Raw genomic sequence first — 18,554 nt, 5'->3', positions numbered from 1 at the left:
GAAGAGGCATTACATGTACATAAAAAAGCTTCCCAAAGGCAGCCAGCACATGTGATATGGAAGCCAGAAATAGTTGAAATATCACAGGTGTTATAGCAAGGCAAATGTTCAACCTGTAAAAATTATTCCTGAAAGACTAAGCATTCCCTTTAAAGAACTTGTGCGCAATCGCTAGCCCTAATAAGCAGCCTAAGTGTACAGGGTAAGCCCTATACGTCACATGCATTTTTGACCATTTTGAGGTACCATTTTCTCAGTGACTAAAAGAGGTATCCACATAATTCATATATAATTTTTTTCTCAAATTTTTCGTTCTTTTAACTGAAGCAGATTTATTTAAATGTGACCAAGATAAGAATTTTTGTGAATTTTTTACCACTAAGACCTAAATTTTGAGCTAATTTTCATCTTTGAAAATTTGGAACAAAAACTGTAAAGTGTATAACTTCACTTCTGCTTCAATAGTTGTATGCATTTATGTAGAATACAAGAAAAAATAATCAACTGGTTATCTTGGAATACATAGAAAATAACGGTACCAAAGTGATAAAAAAACGTGGTTTTGAGATGATCGAGTTTAAAGTTAGAAAACAGCTGAAAAGCAAACATATTTTGCTACAAACACCGTTCAACTATTTCATTTAGTAGCTACAAGCTTGGTCATGATTGCCGTGTCACTTTCGAGCCCGTCTTCTTGCTTGCCTTGCTTCTTTTGTGAGCTGTCCTGCAGCTCTCTCCGCAATGTATTGTCGACTGTGGTCAACTTTTTCCAGCAAATTGACTGTATTTTGGGCAAGCTTCAATCCTAATTATTTCAGAATTTTGGCTTGTGCGATACTGCTATCATTAAATGAAAGAACAACATCCAATGTCGCGATCCTTAAGACTGAAGCTTAAACAAAGACAGCAAGGACTCTGGAACGCAATTCCCATTAGCTCAACACTTACAGCGCGCAGTTTGCATGTGCAATTCGGTCTAATTGCATCACAAACAATATTCATGTTCATTAGATCATACCCGTTGTCACCTTGAACGTGATTCGCCTCGAAGGTCACTGAAAAGGCTGAGAGGTTCAACGATGAAGAGCTTGCTGGTTCAGCGTTCAGCACCTCAGTACGTCACTGGCATTTATTCGCATTTACAAGGGAGCTGTATTGGTTGACACTAAATTTATACTTGCTGAAGACCTTCTTTACCCTTAGCATCTCAACTTATCGACAGGCACAACAGACACAAGGTGTGATGAAGCTAGGAGCTGAAAGTGTTCGAATAGACGTGCTCTGGAGAGCAAGTGCTAATAAAAAGGCGCACAGTGTCTTCGGACTGTCTAGAAGTTACCTGACAGTTGCTTATACATAGGTCACTCCAGACAAGCGTTTTGGCTTTCGTACACATTTTTTTTTTTTAAATGGACCGTAAGCACGGTGTGCACACGAGGGGCTTGTCCTGGGATGTGTGTTCACTCGCCACTTGCTTCCGGAAAAACTGGTTTTCAGCCACAAAAAATACTTTTTAAGAAAAGCAAAAACGTGGAAAATAGGCAGAAAGGTTCACATTTCCCAAATTGCAAAGAAAGAAAAAAGTGATCTTTTTTTTTTTTTCAAATTTCGCCTTACCCTGTGCCCTTAAAGGCAGATTTCCAGGCTGTTTGTTGGCTCTTTCCAGCCCTGCAAAGGCTTCTGGCTTCCCTGGAGCAGGTGTGCCATAAAGCTCACAGTGGTGATGACGACCGTGCCTTCCTTGCTGCTCTGCTCCAAAACAAAGCCCTCCAAGCCTTGGTCCATGTACGTGTTTGCTAACATTTATGCACGGTTTTAATGTTTTGGAGCACTTGGTCTAAAAGTTCTTGGAAGTTTTTGTTCTCAAACTATGCTTGCTGTATCCTTCCTCGGTATATGCAAATTACCGTTTTTCATTCATGGGTGCGTTAGCCAATTTTAAGCTTCAGTTTAGTCCATTAAAAATAATGTACAGTAACACCTCAATATAACAAACACAGACAAATAACGGAGGAAATGGAAAGTCTTGCCATTAGTATTGTTATGAATATGGATTATAAAGCTGTTTTTGTGTCAGATGTAACCTTGTTATAATGACAGTTGACTGTATTGTGCTTACGTTTTATCATCTTCATCATCAGCCTATTGTTTGTCTACTGCCGGAAGAAAGCCTTTCCCAATGATCTCCAATTTACCCCATCTTACATGAGCTGATTCCATTTTATGCCTGCAGATTTCTTAATTTCATCACCTGACCTAACTCCCTGCCACCGTCGGATGCACCTCTCATCCCTTGGTATCTATTTTTTGCTCTCACTGACCATCATTCATCTGTCTTACCCATTGTGTGACCTGCCCAGGTTCATATCTTTTTCTTAATGGCAACAAGTATATCTGCCACTCCTGTTGGTTCTCTGATCCCAGGGTGCATTCAGGTCCTTGAAAACCTTAAAAGCCATTGAAATTGAAAATTACATTTCCAAGGCCCTTGAAAGTCCTGGAATTATTTTCTTTCCTTAAAAACCCTTGAATTTCTTTAAAAATGCGGTCTAATATTGACTATGTGGCCTGCTTTCTATGGTAGATAAATGCTCGTATGGCAAACTCTCCATATTCGAAGCAATGCATTGGTGGGAATGCACGTGTTCTACTTCTTGCGCGGAGCATGAAACTACAGTGTACTAGAATAGGGGTAGTGGGCTCAGACACATGCGCCGCCTGAGGCACCTCATGTTGCCTCCGAGTGATGGCGCCACTAGCATTTCCTCTTGAAAGGTTATGCGGTTTTACAAGTTTCCCGGCTACGCTAGGCGGGCTTTGCGGGTTATTTTAGCGGACTGTGTAATTATAAACAAGTGCTTGCTATCTATACTGTCTGAATTCAGTCCAAGCGCATTCGCTTTTCTCGTTAAGAAATACAAAAGAAACACGCTGCCGCTATGATCGCAGTGCTAGCTGGAGAGATGTCTGCTGCCTCCCCGAGAGCCGCCGTTAAGTGATGGCTTGACAACAAATTAATCAGCTTATAGCTTGGCGCAGCGCGATGTTTGCGCCTGTTTACGCATAGCTCTATCAGGCATTTTCGAACGTTGCATGCGCCTTGAACGCATGCTCGACGCCTGCCAAGCGTTGGCGGTGGCCGAAGTCGACGGAACTCACCAGTCAAGTTACGAAAGACGGTGTGCTTTTCGCATAAGAAAACGCTTCACATGCACGTGAAAGTGCACGTTATCAGAAAGGTAATAAAAGGCATCCACAAAATCCGTTTTATTTGTGGAAAACTACTACCTTGAAATTTCAAACAAGCGCAATTGCAGCTGTTAAAATGAAAATGGATGCACCCGAGCAAAACTTTCTTGTGAGGGCGCATCACATTGCTTTCTTGTGAGGGCGCATTGCTAAATCAGATTTTCAAATCTGATTTTTACTTTCTGCAGTTTAATTTTTTTATGAACAGCATTGGCGTAAAGATTACACACAAGACATCCATCAAACGCAAAAACACTCTAAGAACCGATTCCAGAAATATTACAAATTTCTGTTCGAAAATGGTGTGGCAGTACATAATGTCAACTTTTCTTTCAACAGCAACATTTACATCACAAGAACGTATCTGCTGAGAAGGCATCTGTAATTTTTCGAGCAGGCTTTCTGCTTCTTCCTGGGAACTCAAACAATGTTGTTCAACAAATCTCCACCTGATATACGCGTTGGAGTGGGCATCGTGAGGCTTGTTGCAGAAAAACATGCCAACTTTTTCCGACACCACAGTCCTTTCTTCGCATGATGTCGAATTGCAGTAAAGTACCGGAAAACAATGGAAAACAAAATTAATCAACTTTTGTTGCTGCTGGTCGTTTGGTCACCTTCTTGTCGCTTAATTCTTTTGCTGCAGGGTTTGGGAGTCCTTTTGCTAAGGTATGCGGGGTGATTCGGAAGGATCGTCGGAACAGCGTTTGCCGACAGCGTTGGTCCACCACGAGGAATTCTACCTCTTTGCCATCAATTATATGAATGTAGTCCCTGGTTACATAATGCAGCTAAAAATGCAATTCGCACACTGCACACGTTTCGTCAGGCTTCTTATCCTCGCTGTGCAGGTTCCTTACTGCTGTATTCTTCTTTCTTAGTCTTGACGGACATTGAAAAGACACTCCTTCAGCGCGCCCTTCACACGGCTATAACCAGTTTGGCACCCAGGCGCGATACAGTGATTGTGCCGCTAGTAGGCATACCGTATTTGCTCGAATCTAGGCCAGCCCCGATTCTAAGCCGACCGCCCCCCTCCCCAACTTTCGCACATCGTTTTTTCGAAAAAAAAAAAAAAAAAACATCGGCTTAGATTCGAGTAAATACGGTACTTGCTTAGCATACCTTAGCATGAGCACGTCGGCGGAAAATGAATAACCACGGTTGTTGATGCAGACCACTGAACCTCTCAATATCACCAAAAACCAATCGACTTGCCGCCTCGTTTAGCACGTGTACAGCAAGAGAGCGGCAGCGGAAGAAGGATAGGAGCGCGCGAAACATCAAGAGGAAACGGCAGCAGCGCCCCTAGCGGCTCCCAGTACCGGCCACATGAGCGGCTTCAGAGCGCCACCTGTGTAGCATAGGGCAGAGAGCACATTACCTCCTCTGGTACACTGTAATGAAACCACACCGCAGCCAGGCACACATATTGGCACTCAATGATGGTTCCCCTCTCGTGATTACCCGGCCTTCGCCGAAGCCACGCCTTATCATTCGTTTCATTTTCCCACCTGTGGGTCTGCCTTCTCCCGCGTTCTTTCAATTTACCTCCTCGCGACTAGACACCACCTCCAGCTCTACTCCTACATGGTACTTTTTTTCTCCTCTGTTGTGTGAGTGGCTAGCAGTGTAATCAGCAGATAAGAAATATCCACTGTCCTCATGAAGCCGAACAGAAATAAAAAACGTGTGCAAGCCAGATACTAAAAGTAAGCAGTTTCAGTTGAAGCTGCTGACCCTGCTGCTGACACTTAGTGATTGGTTCCATTGCAGTGTTTTGTTGCTCTTTTTTGTGTGCTGAGGCAGACTGTACATAAACAGTGAATATTCACTGGGCAGCTCGCCATGCTGGCGTAAATCCAATTCATATTCAATTCAATCTGTATCAAAGCTCAGACAGGAGAAGCTTATTCAAAAAAGTATTCAGCGACGAAATTGTTAGCATGGGAAAAAAAAACAGTCTGCAAGCAGTTCATATGGAATCACCTTCATAGCAAAACCGAGCAGTTTGCCAAGGACTGAAAAAAGTAAAACAGAAGAACTGAAGAACATTACCTAGCTAATACAATAGATGTCCAAGCAGCTGCATTAATGTTGCAAAGTTTTGTGCATATTAGGAACTCCATATGATCAAGACTGGAAATTTCTAATCTAATTTTTATTTCTGATGCAATAAAACTATCCATAGTGTTTTGGAACATTTTTGCACCAAGAAATTCCTACTTGCGGTGCTGCTCTGCGTCCTTGAAAAACCTTTGACAGGGACTTAAAAGTCCTTGGAAACCCTTCAATTTTGACCTTCAAAGCCTATACGAACCATGGATCCATGCTCCTCTCTTCCTATCTCTTAATGTAACATCCACTATTTTCCATTTCATGGCACGTTGAGTGGTCCTTAACTTTTTCTCATGTTTGTCTTTTACTTCCAAGCTTTCACGCCCATATGTTGGTACTGGCAATATGCAATGATTGTACAATGATTGTACAGTTTGCAGGGGAAAAAAGGAAAACAAAAAATTGTTGTCATGCCGTATGTGCATTCTGTGTTGCACAAGCTGAAGAAGATTGGTCGCATGCACAGGGTTGACGTCGTGCTCACAGCCCCCTGCAAACTGGCCAAGTTGTGCTCCATAATTAAAAATCATGGGAAGGGAAAGATGAACAAGAAAGGTTGCACAAAAAAACATGCCATGAAATTTGTCCCCTGTACCGGGGAGGTCGTGTACAGAATTCCGTTGAGCTGTGGAAAAGTGTACATCGGCCAGACGGGCCAATGTCTAAATGACAGACTCGGAGAACATGCATCGTCATTGAAGGTTCTCACAGGTGGCACGCACCTGTCTCTGCACTACAAAGATTGCGGGTGCAATCCGTAGTTTGCGAGCACTAATGTTCTTTCTAAATCAAAACACCGACTGGCCATGGAGATGACAGAAGCTGGACTGATTAAAGCAAACTCAACCACGTGCATCAGTGTTGCTTCGGTAGCGCTGAATAATAAAGAAATAGGTTTTCTAAATAGTTGAAGCGCGGCACATATCAGTTCGGATAAGTAACCTTCCTGTTGGCCTTGTCTTTCTGGTGATAAGGTGGTTGCACATGCGCGATTCTGTGCTCTCGTGTGAGAAAAATTTCCAATAAACTGCAGTTGTAAGTTGAGCGCCTGTCCTCAAGTTCTTTCCTTCTATTACTGCTGTTTCCACTCATACAATCTACAATATGTTGCACCAACTGGCCCAGCGCAACACCTTATTGTACTAGAGGCCGCTTTTAGGAAATCTCAAATTGACAATTGATGAAAGGTATGGAAGTTGCACTCTTTGGCGGTTTGGTTTCAGTTGTGTAATTGGGCAGATTTAAAGAGGTTTGATCTACCCGTTAGATTTCTCAATTACCTCGTCAGTTACATGGCTGTGATCCGTTGTAGTGTACCCCTTCCTGAAGCCAGCTTGCTATCTGGGTTGCTTAATGTCAAGTGTTTCTCTCACCCTATTTGAAACCCTGTACTGAAAGTAAGCTGATGGGTTTACAATTTTTTTGTCTTTTGTGTCCGTTTTTGTGTATTAATTTGTTACCTACAATTGTAGTCTCTTAATTGTTGTTCCAATATTTTTTTGTCATGGCAGATACATACAAAGATTGTCAGCTTCAGCAACAGAGGAATTGCTCCTTCAAGCTGCGATGCATCACTCACTGCCGAAAAGGTACTAGCAGTTGTTTCATGGTATGCTAAACATTAATTAAATATTTGTTGGGATATCTGTATGATGCTGGACATCATATTTGACAGGTGTTACATGCCCTCCAAAAAAATATGGAGCCAGAGGCTAAGGAGCTCTGTATTTTGATATCTTCCCCACATGTCAAGGTATGAGCTGATTTTTTTCTCTTCCTGAATTCTCTGTGCATGATGTTTGCAGCGATTCCACTCCTGCGCCAACTGCGCCAAAGTGCGCCAAATTGTATTTACTGCGCCATCCTGATAACATCGACGAAATTTGCGCCAAACTGCGCCAAAGTCTCTGGTTTGGGGGCGTCTATCACCGGCAATCGCACCGCCGGCGCGTCAGAACATGTGCAGCTCGATCTTGGGGCTGCCAATAAAGTCGCAATCATGGACCAGGAATTATTCCGCTGAATAAATAGCGCTCGCACGTGCGTTCCGAGTAAGCCACGAGGCCATGCACGGTGCCGACGCAGCTTCTGTTCTGCAAGTCGGCTCGACAGCAAAACGCGCTCTCCGCAGAGGCTCGTGATGTCTAGGCCTATCGGTAGCGAGAAAGTGCGACGGCGATTCATCGGCGGACGTCGTCTGTTCCAGAAACGCTGCTGATAGCTCGTTTCAAGCGTCGCACGGCACGCAATGAAAGCAATGTTCAGTAATAACTACATGAGTGTCGCTAAAATGTCACTTCTGTTTCCGGACATCGCGGAATGAAATCTGGGATCGCTCGCAGTAGATATATGGGACAATATCGAATTTTTCTCGCTTCGCGTTTATGGAAGAGCACGGGAACGGTGGAAACGCGTTGACACTTTTCCTCATATGTACTTTATCCATGGATCTTCATCCAGAACAGCTTTTTCGTAATTCCTTCCGCCAGCACGTCCGAGTTTGTAATCACTCTGCGGTAAATACCCCCTAAAAGGCCCTGCCCTTTCGAGCTCACGTGCTAGGGTTCCAATTCGAATTTTTTGCTTGCTTTTTTTAAAATGTCATCTCATTAGTAAAATCATATCTCCTGGTCAGAGCAGCCGCAAATGCGCAGCTGTCAGTAGCGGGTAGGGTTGCCACCTGCCCGGTTTTGGACCGGCCGGGCCGGTTTTTTAGACAAGGGGCCGGTCGCCGGTTCGCACCTAAGACCGGCCGTCATTGGCCGGTTTTTTGCTCATCGTATCCCGAGTTTTTTTTTTTTTTTACTCTTCTTCGTGTTGACCGCACGTGTTGACTGAGGAATTCCACCTGCGTGGTCGGGGACTGACTGCGCAGGTGGAAAGAAAAGACGGGGGAAACGTGACACTTGCGTCGCCGCAATGACACCGCGTGTCGATCCCCTACATCGCCGGTGCCAGAGAAGCAATAGCCCGCCGACGTCGCCCACAAGCCATCCACCACCATCAGCAGCTTCATCCCTCGGCCCAAAGATCGCGCACCAGCGGAAAAAGCTCAGGGTGTCGTGTACCGAATCATGGGCGTCGGCAGGGGGGTGCATGCAAAAGGAGCACTTGCCCCCTCAAGCCACACCAGCTACACCCGAGCCGAGCTACACCACTGAGGTCAGTGAGCTACACCAACGCTCCTCCTCCCTCAGCAGCAATGCAACACTGATTTGCACCCCCCAAGACAAAATCCTGCCGACGCCCATGTACCGGATCGCGTGAGCCGACTGCCCCGCTTCCTACATTGGGGAAACCAAGAACTTCCACGAAAGAATGCGGCAGCACAAGATTAACATCCGTCAATTGAACCGAGAACGGAGCGCAGTAGCAGAGCACTGCGAGAGGTTTGACCACCATATCCGTCCCGACGACGCGGTGATTCTGGCAAAAGAAAGGAACCCTTGCCGGCGGCTCCTCCTCGAATCCTGGCACATTCAGCAGACAAAAGGAAACACCAACCGCTCTACGGGGACATTGCCTTCCCTCTCCTGCCATCGATCGTTGGAACATAGCGAAAATTAGTATCAGTAGTTAGTTACGTGCTTCCTTTGCTTGCATCATGAGCACGGACTCTCCGCCTTTGAAAAAGCGAAAAATACGTCAATGCACGTTCCGGAAAGAGTGGAGATGAGATCTCAACCCGACTACGAGAGCTGGCTCCTGCCCACTGTGTGCTGGTTTTGTTTGTGCATTGGGTTTATTTGGCTCAATAAAAGCAATGTTACATTAAATGTCCCTGCATGCCGAAGAATTGACATAGCGTCTATTGTTCAACATTTTGATCTCCTGTTAACCCTCCCCCCCCCCCCCCCCCCCCCCCCCCGTCGAAGGGCCGGTTTTTTTTTTCGGTAAAAGGTGGCAACCCTAGTAGCGGGCCCGTCGCTGACGGCCCACAGTGAAGCGGCTACGCCATGTTACACGTCTGCCCCTCGCTTTCGGGGGTCAATAGCTAACGGTTAAAAAAATTCAGTTTCGCTTAAGAGCGAAGCAATGAATGTGATACCAAAAAATTGTATTGTCAAACCAAGTAAGACTAGCAGCTAACTCTTTTGGATCCGATCTCGCTTAACTCAACAAAACGCTGGTTTAAGGGAATATGACCCCTCCAGGAACTGAAGCGTTTTCTTGCTCTGAGTTCTCTAAACGCGAAGTAAGCGTTTAGAGCACAGCAAGTTTACGAGCCGTCTCCTGATGCCTCGAGATAGCACGCGTGCAAGCGACTGCGCCCTTCGAAAGATGCGGTCCCCCCCCCCCTTCCGCTCCCCTGGCGTCCCTTCATGCTCCTTACGAAAGACGGGCGGGGCGTTTCTCTCTGTTTGATGAGCAATCGACGGCAGGCCCGCTCGCGGGAAGATGTTATCTCATGCGCTGTCCGTTCGGCGGAGACGGCCGGCCGGGTAGTTTAATCTCCACTTCAGCCGCGTTCGTCGCCAGCACTCGCGAGCTTTTACCCGCGGCTAGAATGCGCGTGGTGATGTTATTAATTTGGACTTTATACGGAAAATTACGGCAACGGCGATGGCAAAAATCAGCCGAGAGTGTCCATATAATTCCTATCGCAAGGGTCAATGTATGGGGCAGATTTTGCGCCCCCCCCTCTTAGTGATTAGGGGGGGGGGCGCCCCCCCTGTGCGCACGCCTATGCTCCTGAGATGATTTTTTCCATGAGATTTGCAATGAATCGAAATATTTCTAGCCTTCATAAGAGCCCCATAATAATACTCAGGTGCTTGAATGTTAATGCAATATGCTTCTGTATTGCACTCCAGGATGTAAGATTCGCTGCTCCAAAGTGCTCCCAGATGCAAAATTATCTGCTCCAAAGTGCTCCAAGATGAAAATTTTGCTGCTCCAAAGTGCTCCAAAACGGAATTTATTTTGCTGCTCCAAAAATTGCTCCAAATCAGAAGTCCTCGGTAGCATCACTGTGTTTGCAATTACTGATAAACAGGGTGCACAGATTTGTTTGTGTAGTTATAATAATGAATGCAGAGATATATTGGGGCTTATGGCTAATGAAGTATTATGCTAAGAGTGGTTAATTTAGGCCTCTTTTGTGAAAGTAGGTAGTGTATAGTAGAGGTAGAATATCAGGCTTCAGTGCTCATGGCTCCAAGTTCGCATCTTTGTACAGGCAACTAAATTTTTAAGCTTTGAGTAATGCATTCAGTCTGCAAGAAGTAAAATAAAAATAAGTCAGTTTCATCGCAACGGTGAAGCAATGAATGCGATAGCAATAAATTGGAATGTAATGCTAAGAACAGAAAGCAGCTCGAAATTTCTAGCGCGTCGCTCAAGCACAAAGGACGCACAAAAAGAGCACACATAGGACAAGTGCGAGCTATCAAGTGTCACAGCTCGACATTTAAAGCGCGCTGCTTAAACATAAAGAACAGCGCATGAAACAAACGCACAGGTATACACAGGACAAGGGCAAACTAACAACTGTCACAGTTGTTACCGTATTTACTCGATTCTACCGCGCCCTCGATTGTAACGCGCACCCGTTTTCCGTGACCAAAAAAAAAAAAAAAGTAATAAATCGATTGTAACGCGCACCCGTTTTTCGTGAAAGAAAAGAACAAAAAAAGTCCGTAGGAGTCAAACTTCGCACATTCAGAAGAACAAGTATTTGGGTTTTAAAGAACTGAAATTTCAAAAAAGTAAAATACAAAGTCAAAAAGCGGGCCTTGCCGCTAAAACTGTCACCACTACGGCGGCGATACGAGTCGCGTAATGGATCAGTCCTCGTCGCTGTCGGACAGCTCGTTGTCGCTGTCAACACTCTTCGATTTCGGGAAACCGGTGCTGCTTTGGTCCACTGAAACCTTTTCGTGAAGCTTTGCTGTAAAAAATCTTCTGCTTCTGTTTGCGCCAGTCTCGCACGCACGTTTCGGGAACTCCGAACTATATCCGAACGACCGCGATGCGGCCCGATTTCCGTCCGTCTCTCTTCACGTGTAATAACTATTCTTTTAAATGCGGCATTGTGGTACACTCGTCGAGTATTTGGAGTCGGCACTTCCATGCCGTCGATGCGAACGCAGAACGGGATGACAATCTCCTCAGCACACGTACAAACTGAAAAAATGGCAGAAATGGCCAAGACGCGTAGGAGGCGGCCATTTTGAAATGTCGATGGCAATACGATAACCGAGCTTTTTTTTTTTTTTTTCGGTACTCGATTCTAACGCGCATGCGATTTTTGGACTCGTTTTTCCGGAAAAAAGGTGCGCGTTAGATTCGAGTAAATACGGTACTTCTTTCTGTTTGAACAGCGCGCTCCTTTCGCAAACGTGGCCGCTGCAGCGAGCGAAGTGACCTTTGTATGCTCTGTAACTTCAGCATGCACATTGCGGTGAAAGCACAAGACATACAAACCACCCCCCTCATGAGATAAGCGCGTGCACAGGTGACCACGCCCTGTAGGGCAAAGTGCATCTGGCGTGGTAGGAGATGCATGCGCATCGCAACAAGCAGGGCAACGGCCTTTAAAGCATGCCCTTCGTGCCATCTCGCTGGTGACCAAGAAAACACGCATGGTGTATATAAGTAGCTCGCCGTTAGGATGCTGAGGGACGTATGGTTTACGGCCAAGCCGTCTAACGCTCCGCGCTGCGTAGCGAGGGGTCGCCCATTCGAATCCGCACTTCGGCAAGTATTTTTCTGAACTATTTTTCTTTGTGGCTTCTACATATATATATATATATACATACATACATACATACTTAGACATAGTATAGACGATTTTCCGCAGCGGTGCACGGGCGCTGCCATGTTTGGTCACGTGATCCTAACTGGCCTTCCCCCAGCCATTTGCTCCAGCCAAGGAGGCATTGCTCCAGCCAACGCATTGGGCCAGTGAAGCGGCCGTGGCCGTAACACACAAGCTGGTTGCAGCAGGGTGTAAGCAAGTCAGCTGCTTGCACAGCAAAACATAGTTCTACATGTAATCGCCTCAAAGTTGAAAACGTTGAGACATTTGCGTTTGTTTGGTACGTACCACGCCACAACGATAAGCGATATGTTTCATCTGCTTCGTATTTATGGTGTATGCCTTTAATTTTTGTATTAGCAACCACCAGTAGCGGGGGTTACAAGCCAACATGGCAGCAACGATGCAGACGCGACAGCCCGCTTCAATTCGAACTCTCGCTTGCTACTCGCCCACTGTCCTCACAGCAATAAATAAATGGCAAAATCGGCCATCGCTTTGTGTCAGCTCGCACTGGAGAAAAAGCGTCGGGTATGCTTTGTCTTTATTATTGCGATCAGCTGTGTTTATTTAGCCATACCTGCTAAGCCTTGTCTCCAACAATATGAGAATGAATTTTGGAAACACTGCAAAATACCGACGAGTACATTGCTATTGAAGCTTCAGGACGCGAATATAAAGCAAATAAATGCGTAGGTTTTGAACTTACGGGCCACACAGCGCAGGACGACGACGTGATAAATTCGAGGCGGAAGAAAATTGCATCCACAGGTGCCACCATGTTTACTTTTCCGGCGCTGCCGTCTGCTCGTTTTTACTCGCGTGCGCACAGACACTATGGGAACGCCGAGGAGATGACGCGACGCGGATGGAGACATTGAGCAGCGCTGCCAAAGGCCACGGCAGGGGGATGGCCATGGAAACGGCCACAGTAAGGGGACGGCCACGGTGCGGTGGCGCCATCTAGTTTTGATTGAACAAAGCAGCTGCGGAAAATCGTCTATACGGGACATGACGGCGACGTTGACGGCAAAAAAACAGCCGAGAGTGTCCATATAATTGCTATCGCAATAAAATAAGGCTTCTGCTGCAAACCTTACAGGATATATTATACTTCATTTCACAAGTAACTTGCTGCAATGCTGAAGCCATTGGGTGTATGAAAGCCATATCCTGGTGCAGCGCAGTATAGCTAGAGACGCAATTGCTTGGTTATTGTCAGGAGTTAAAGCTTTAAGCTTTTTAACTATGTGCTAGGTTACAGCAATACATGATACATTAGACGTGCTTAGCATGTATCTCGTATAACTTTAATTATATTACGTGCATTACGTCTAGTAGCCTTAATTGCTTAGCCACATGACAGTGCCCATACAGATGCGACCATATGCTTTGATCCACTTGCGGTTGCTACTTTTCTCACTGCTCCTACATCAAGAAGTAAGTGTTGAAATCAGCCATTGCTTTGTGTGATCTTATGTGAAAGACAAAGCATTGGGTGTATTTTGATGTTATAAAGATAATTTGTTTGCTTTGATACTGTTAGTTCTACTCGGGCAATACCAAGCCGTAAAAGTGGTTTGATCTAAATGTAGCAGATGGTGCGACAGTGTTAGCTTTGGGTGATGTGTTGACGATGTGGAATGCTTTAAAATCAAGATTATTTACTGCGTTGTTATTTCACTACTTTGTTATTTCACTACTCTAACTGTGTTTATTGTGCTGTGACAGTGTAGATGCTACTTAATAGGAATTTTCAAATGACGAAATGTTTAAATTGAATTGAGTATGAATAGTATTTGTGAAAAACAACCTTCATATATTCAGTGCCTAATATTTCCTTATTTCTACGCAAAATGAAATATCTACTTGTGAAGAGTCCATCCGGTAAAAAAGAGTTACATTATCAGATGTTTCATGCCATGCTGGCCTTAACTAGGACCTGGAGTGGTTGGTGGTAAATTGGAACAGCGGGCAGTATTTTCTATACCATCCACCGTAAAAAGAATTCTGCTTACAGTTATCTGAGGCACCATAAGGACACTATAACAAAATGAGAACAGAGTTGCGCTTGCTGAGGTAGCCAAGTGTAACACTACACTGCATGTCAGCAGAGGAGATTTAATTGTGGTGAGATTCCCAAAATAAAGGAATTCATAAATTAAAACAGGAAATTCGTGGGGGCCTAAAGCTGAAACCTCATTTGAGTAATTACGCACATGACCAGATCGCTTGTTTCACTTCTTCGATCACTTTGCTCTGGAAATATAGAGATTGCTGTCCATCGCTTGGTATCATCTAAAGCCACTAGCCAGTGGGACACTGGCTGGCCGAATACCTTTTTTTTACATTTTTGTTCTTCCTCTGTGTGTGACCTTGGAGAACATATTCTCCTTGGCAAGCACAGCTGGGCGTGTTTCATGTACCAGTTGTTGCTGTAGCTTGAGAGAAAATATGACACTGTTGCTATTTGTGTGGGATGTACCACCACCATCTAGTTGTATTCTCTGTTGAAAGAAAAATTTCCAGCACTCTATTGATTGGGTGCTTCAGCAAATACAAACATGAGACTCCATGTGGTTTGTCATACCAGGCTCTGTGTTTTTGTTGCAGTGTACATGGTGTGGTTCCGAAAATCAAATTGAGTGACGGGCACAAAGGTAGTGCACATTGTCTGCCATAGTACTGTATTCATGGACAAATTGTACTTGAAAGTGCAAGTCCACCATTAATGAAAAGCATTGTTTGCCAACTGAAGCAAATGACCAAACATGATGCGCCGCCTTCTTGTTTGCAGCTGTCTTGATTCGCGATTTCATTAGTGACAACAAGCTTGAGCGGGAGTTGCATCTGTTGCATTGCTCGTTGTTGCTGCAGGAAAAATTGCCCAAACATGGTTTATATGCTATTGAATGCCTCAGCATTACTGCAGTGAAGTTTAATGCTCTATATGTTAGAAATTGATGCCTTTCTGCAGCATCCATGATTGCAGCAGAATCATTCTGTCAGTCCTTTCCTTCTGAGTTTCCAATCATTCTTTTTCCCTGTATTCAAACAGAACCAAATATTCGACGATATTAAATAGTGAGTCGTTGGATGGTACACGAATTGGATAGCAAAGACTATTTGAGCTGCATTTGAAACCTGAAATATTCAAGCTCCCTTAGTCTTTATGCACTCATCTAATCTGTCAGCAGCAGTCTCACAGGCAGTAATTGTGTTACGACTTTGTAATTCATGTGTGGTATTAATGGCTTTCTTGCGTTGATCACTGATGTATTTTTGGCTCATGCAGATTGGTTGCCATATTTGTGATTGCTGTCTATTTACCAGGCTTTGCTTGAGGCCCATGATATTATAGCAAAAAAGGACTTTCTGCCGTCGCTCACAGAAGCAATCTATGAAGCTGAAGAAGATGAAGAGACCATAAAGATAGTCCAGCTTGTGAAAAGCAACGAGCCACTAGTAAGCTCCAAGTACCCTTTTTCCTACTATAGCCCAGAGGAGATGCCAACTAAGCTTCTTCTTCCAGGGTTGAAGCTATTGCATAGTCATAGGGATAGAAGATTTAATTCCTTTATTCTTGTTATGAAGGCTGTGGGCACACATGCCGAAGGGGGCTGCTAAACAAATGTTCTCCTTCAGGCCTCTTTTGATGCAATTTTGCATTGAAGCACTTCCTCGACCTGGGAACTAAATTTGTGTGTTTGAAGGTAGTATTAGTCCCATATTGCTGCGATGGATTGACAGAGCACATATTAAACTTGTGCTTGTTTACCAAAGAAGCCAGTGTTGATTTCAGCATTTGCTTTTTATTAAAAATAGTTTTGTCAGCTTGTATATAAGAGCAGGAACACAGGAGAGATTCTATTGCACATCCAAAAGGGAGGATATGCACCATATTCAGCATGCCTGTGATGGTGGTGTTCATAGGTGTAGGCAGGGTTCTCCATTAAAGAGGGCCAAATAATCACTGCAGCCTCCCCCCCCCTCTCTCCCCTATTGGACAAGTCCAAAAGAAAACAAGCGTCACAATGATCACAAAAATCTGACGACGGCTTTACGGGGATTAAGGTAAGAAGTAAACAGTTCTTGGAATGCAGCATCAGGGGTCCCCGGTCGCCATTATCGTCAAAAACTTGCATGGCCATAATCCTGCACTTTCAACTATGACGAGACAGTTCTGACTGAGTAATAGACATGGGGCAGACTTGTTGGCATCCCCCCTTACATGAATGGGAGGAGGGGGGGGGTGCAGCGCCCTGCCACCGCTGTAGGCGTGCCTATGGTAATGTCTATATCGCAAGTGCTATGATCAGGTTGGTGCGAAATTTTATGAATAAACGTGCTGCATTTCTTTTCTAAAGTTCTACTAGTGAGACCCCTCCCCCCCTCTCCCCAAATTAGAGAATTTAAAAAGTAATCTGCCAGTCCGAACAATATTGCGTTTTTCTTGCAGTCCAGCAATATTGCATGCATGAAAAGTGCTTGTTTAATTTCCCCCTGGTTGCTCGCAGCTGTAACCTAAACTTTATTGTTCTCTTTTATGTGCAGGGTGCCACCATTAAGTACAATGAAATTGCTAAAGCAATCACTATTGCAAGGATTATGCACGGAGGAGCTGCTGACAGAAGTGGTGAGAAATCACATTGAAAACGTGTTGCAACGTGTTCAGAATTAAAGTGAATTCAAATTCGAAGTGAATTCATGTCACAGAGGGTCTTCACCCTCTGTGACATGACTCGGCATCTTTGGCTGCTTTGGTCCATTGCATGGGTCACTATGGTGGCAGTCACTATAGCACAAGTCCAGCACCTGTAGGACTAAGCAAAAAATCAATTGTAGCTGAAGGTGAGGGGTAGCTGCACAGTAATATATATTTTTTTAATCACGAGGAATATCAGCACGTACTGAGTGATGTCAGGCTGTGTTCTCTTTTGAAAATAACCATTTGTGAAATGTTCGATTATGGTTTTATATGTATGGTTGAGACCCTCATAGGTTTAATTTACCATTCAATACACCATGAAAGAAGGAAATTTTTCACAGAAGTCCAGCCATTACTGTTCCAGAGTTCCACAATTATGAACTTTCATTTCTCTCTATATGCACAACATGCATGTCTACTGACCAATTGGTCTCCCACTGCACCTCCACATCAGCCCTTGCAGTGGCATCAGTGCGCTTAAAAACTTGCTAAAAGCGGCTTTTCATGCCTTACTGCCATCATTACTTATAGAATGACCCTTGCTGTGCAGGTCTTATTCATGTTGGTGATGAAGTCCATGAAGTGAATGGAGTTAGTCTGAAAGGCAAGGCACCACATGATGTCGTCAGCATTTTGGTGAGAACAGTTTTCTTGAACAGAATTGCATTGCTTACCTGTTCTGTTTTATGCCCATGTTTTACTCCTGCATACTGTATTAGCCTTTTGAGGGTTGAACTTTTTCTCCAAATGCAGCCCTCCAGGGTCAGTTCTTTTTATTCCATATTTAAGGTCTTGATGAATTTTTTATTAAGGCGAGAGCCTTATATGCTCATTGGTTGAAAAATTCAGTGTCAGCCATCGTGTTCCAGCGGTGTCGTGAACACAAATGGTACCAAAAGTCAGTACATTAAAGGAAATCAAGGGAATTAAGAGTGCCCCACAGAGCATAGGCTTTTGCCAATGATGTCCTTAGCATTACAAAAGTTTATAGTAGGTATTTATGCATTCAAAGTATGGTAAAAGACATCAGCAAATGTAATTTGTGTGACATCAGGTGGAAGATGATTCTAGGTGTGCATTGTGTGAACAAAAGAATACCGCAAAAGGTCGCTTTTAAAAACAAGTTCCTTGACTTCCAAAGGGGGATCTTTTGTTTGGGATATATGAGAAAGTAGTTCCATATAGTTCTCTCGGTTAATACCAGTTTGGGAATGATAAATGCTATACAAGAATTTCAAATGCAGGTTTCTTCTGCGAGTATGTGGGTCCAGCCACTGGCGAGTAAGTTTAGCCTATGTCAGGTTTAGTTTTCTGTCATATTTTCCAAGGAGAAACATGGCAGTCCTGTTTTGTATTCCTTCAAGTTGAATTATTGCCTGCACTGCACAGGCAACACTAATTGCACCTGTGCTCTCCTCTTCTACATCTTCTTCATTATTTATTATAATTGCCCCTGTGGAAAATGCGGGAACCATCCTGGTGACATATGAGGTGGACACAGAGCTTGAAGCAGTCTCTGTGCACGATGTCGTCCACCGCAGCACAGATCAGCAGGTGGTGCAAGGCTGACATAGTTAACATGCACTTGCTGTGGTAGCTTAGTAGTGTTGTGCCAGAGCACCTGACCGGGGAAGCGAATAAACACCTGCACTTCGTTGGAAGTCCACGGCGTCCACCAAGAAAAGGGCCAGCACCTGCGACCTGGAAGCAGCGATCAAC

General features: G+C 44.5%; 1 protein-coding gene across 2 annotated transcripts in view; it reads left to right on the top strand.

Annotated features, from left to right (window-relative positions):
• Positions 1-18,554, top strand: part of LOC119379360 (MAGUK p55 subfamily member 7) — a 69,820-nt gene that overhangs the window by 16,750 nt on the left and 34,516 nt on the right. For both annotated transcript variants that reach the window (XM_037648668.2, XM_037648670.2), the window contains exons 4-9: positions 1,667-1,785; positions 6,879-6,956; positions 7,043-7,120; positions 15,461-15,592; positions 16,682-16,763; positions 17,386-17,471. In XM_037648668.2, the coding sequence (XP_037504596.1) occupies positions 1,667-1,785; positions 6,879-6,956; positions 7,043-7,120; positions 15,461-15,592; positions 16,682-16,763; positions 17,386-17,471 (575 nt within the window). The remainder of the gene's footprint in view (positions 1-1,666; positions 1,786-6,878; positions 6,957-7,042; positions 7,121-15,460; positions 15,593-16,681; positions 16,764-17,385; positions 17,472-18,554) is intronic.

Source organism: Rhipicephalus sanguineus, chromosome 1, assembly GCF_013339695.2.
Source record: "Rhipicephalus sanguineus isolate Rsan-2018 chromosome 1, BIME_Rsan_1.4, whole genome shotgun sequence".
Lineage (NCBI taxonomy): Eukaryota > Metazoa > Arthropoda > Arachnida > Ixodida > Ixodidae > Rhipicephalus > Rhipicephalus sanguineus.
Note: the sequence above shows the minus strand (reverse complement) of the source record. Positions and strands in the feature narration are given on the sequence as shown.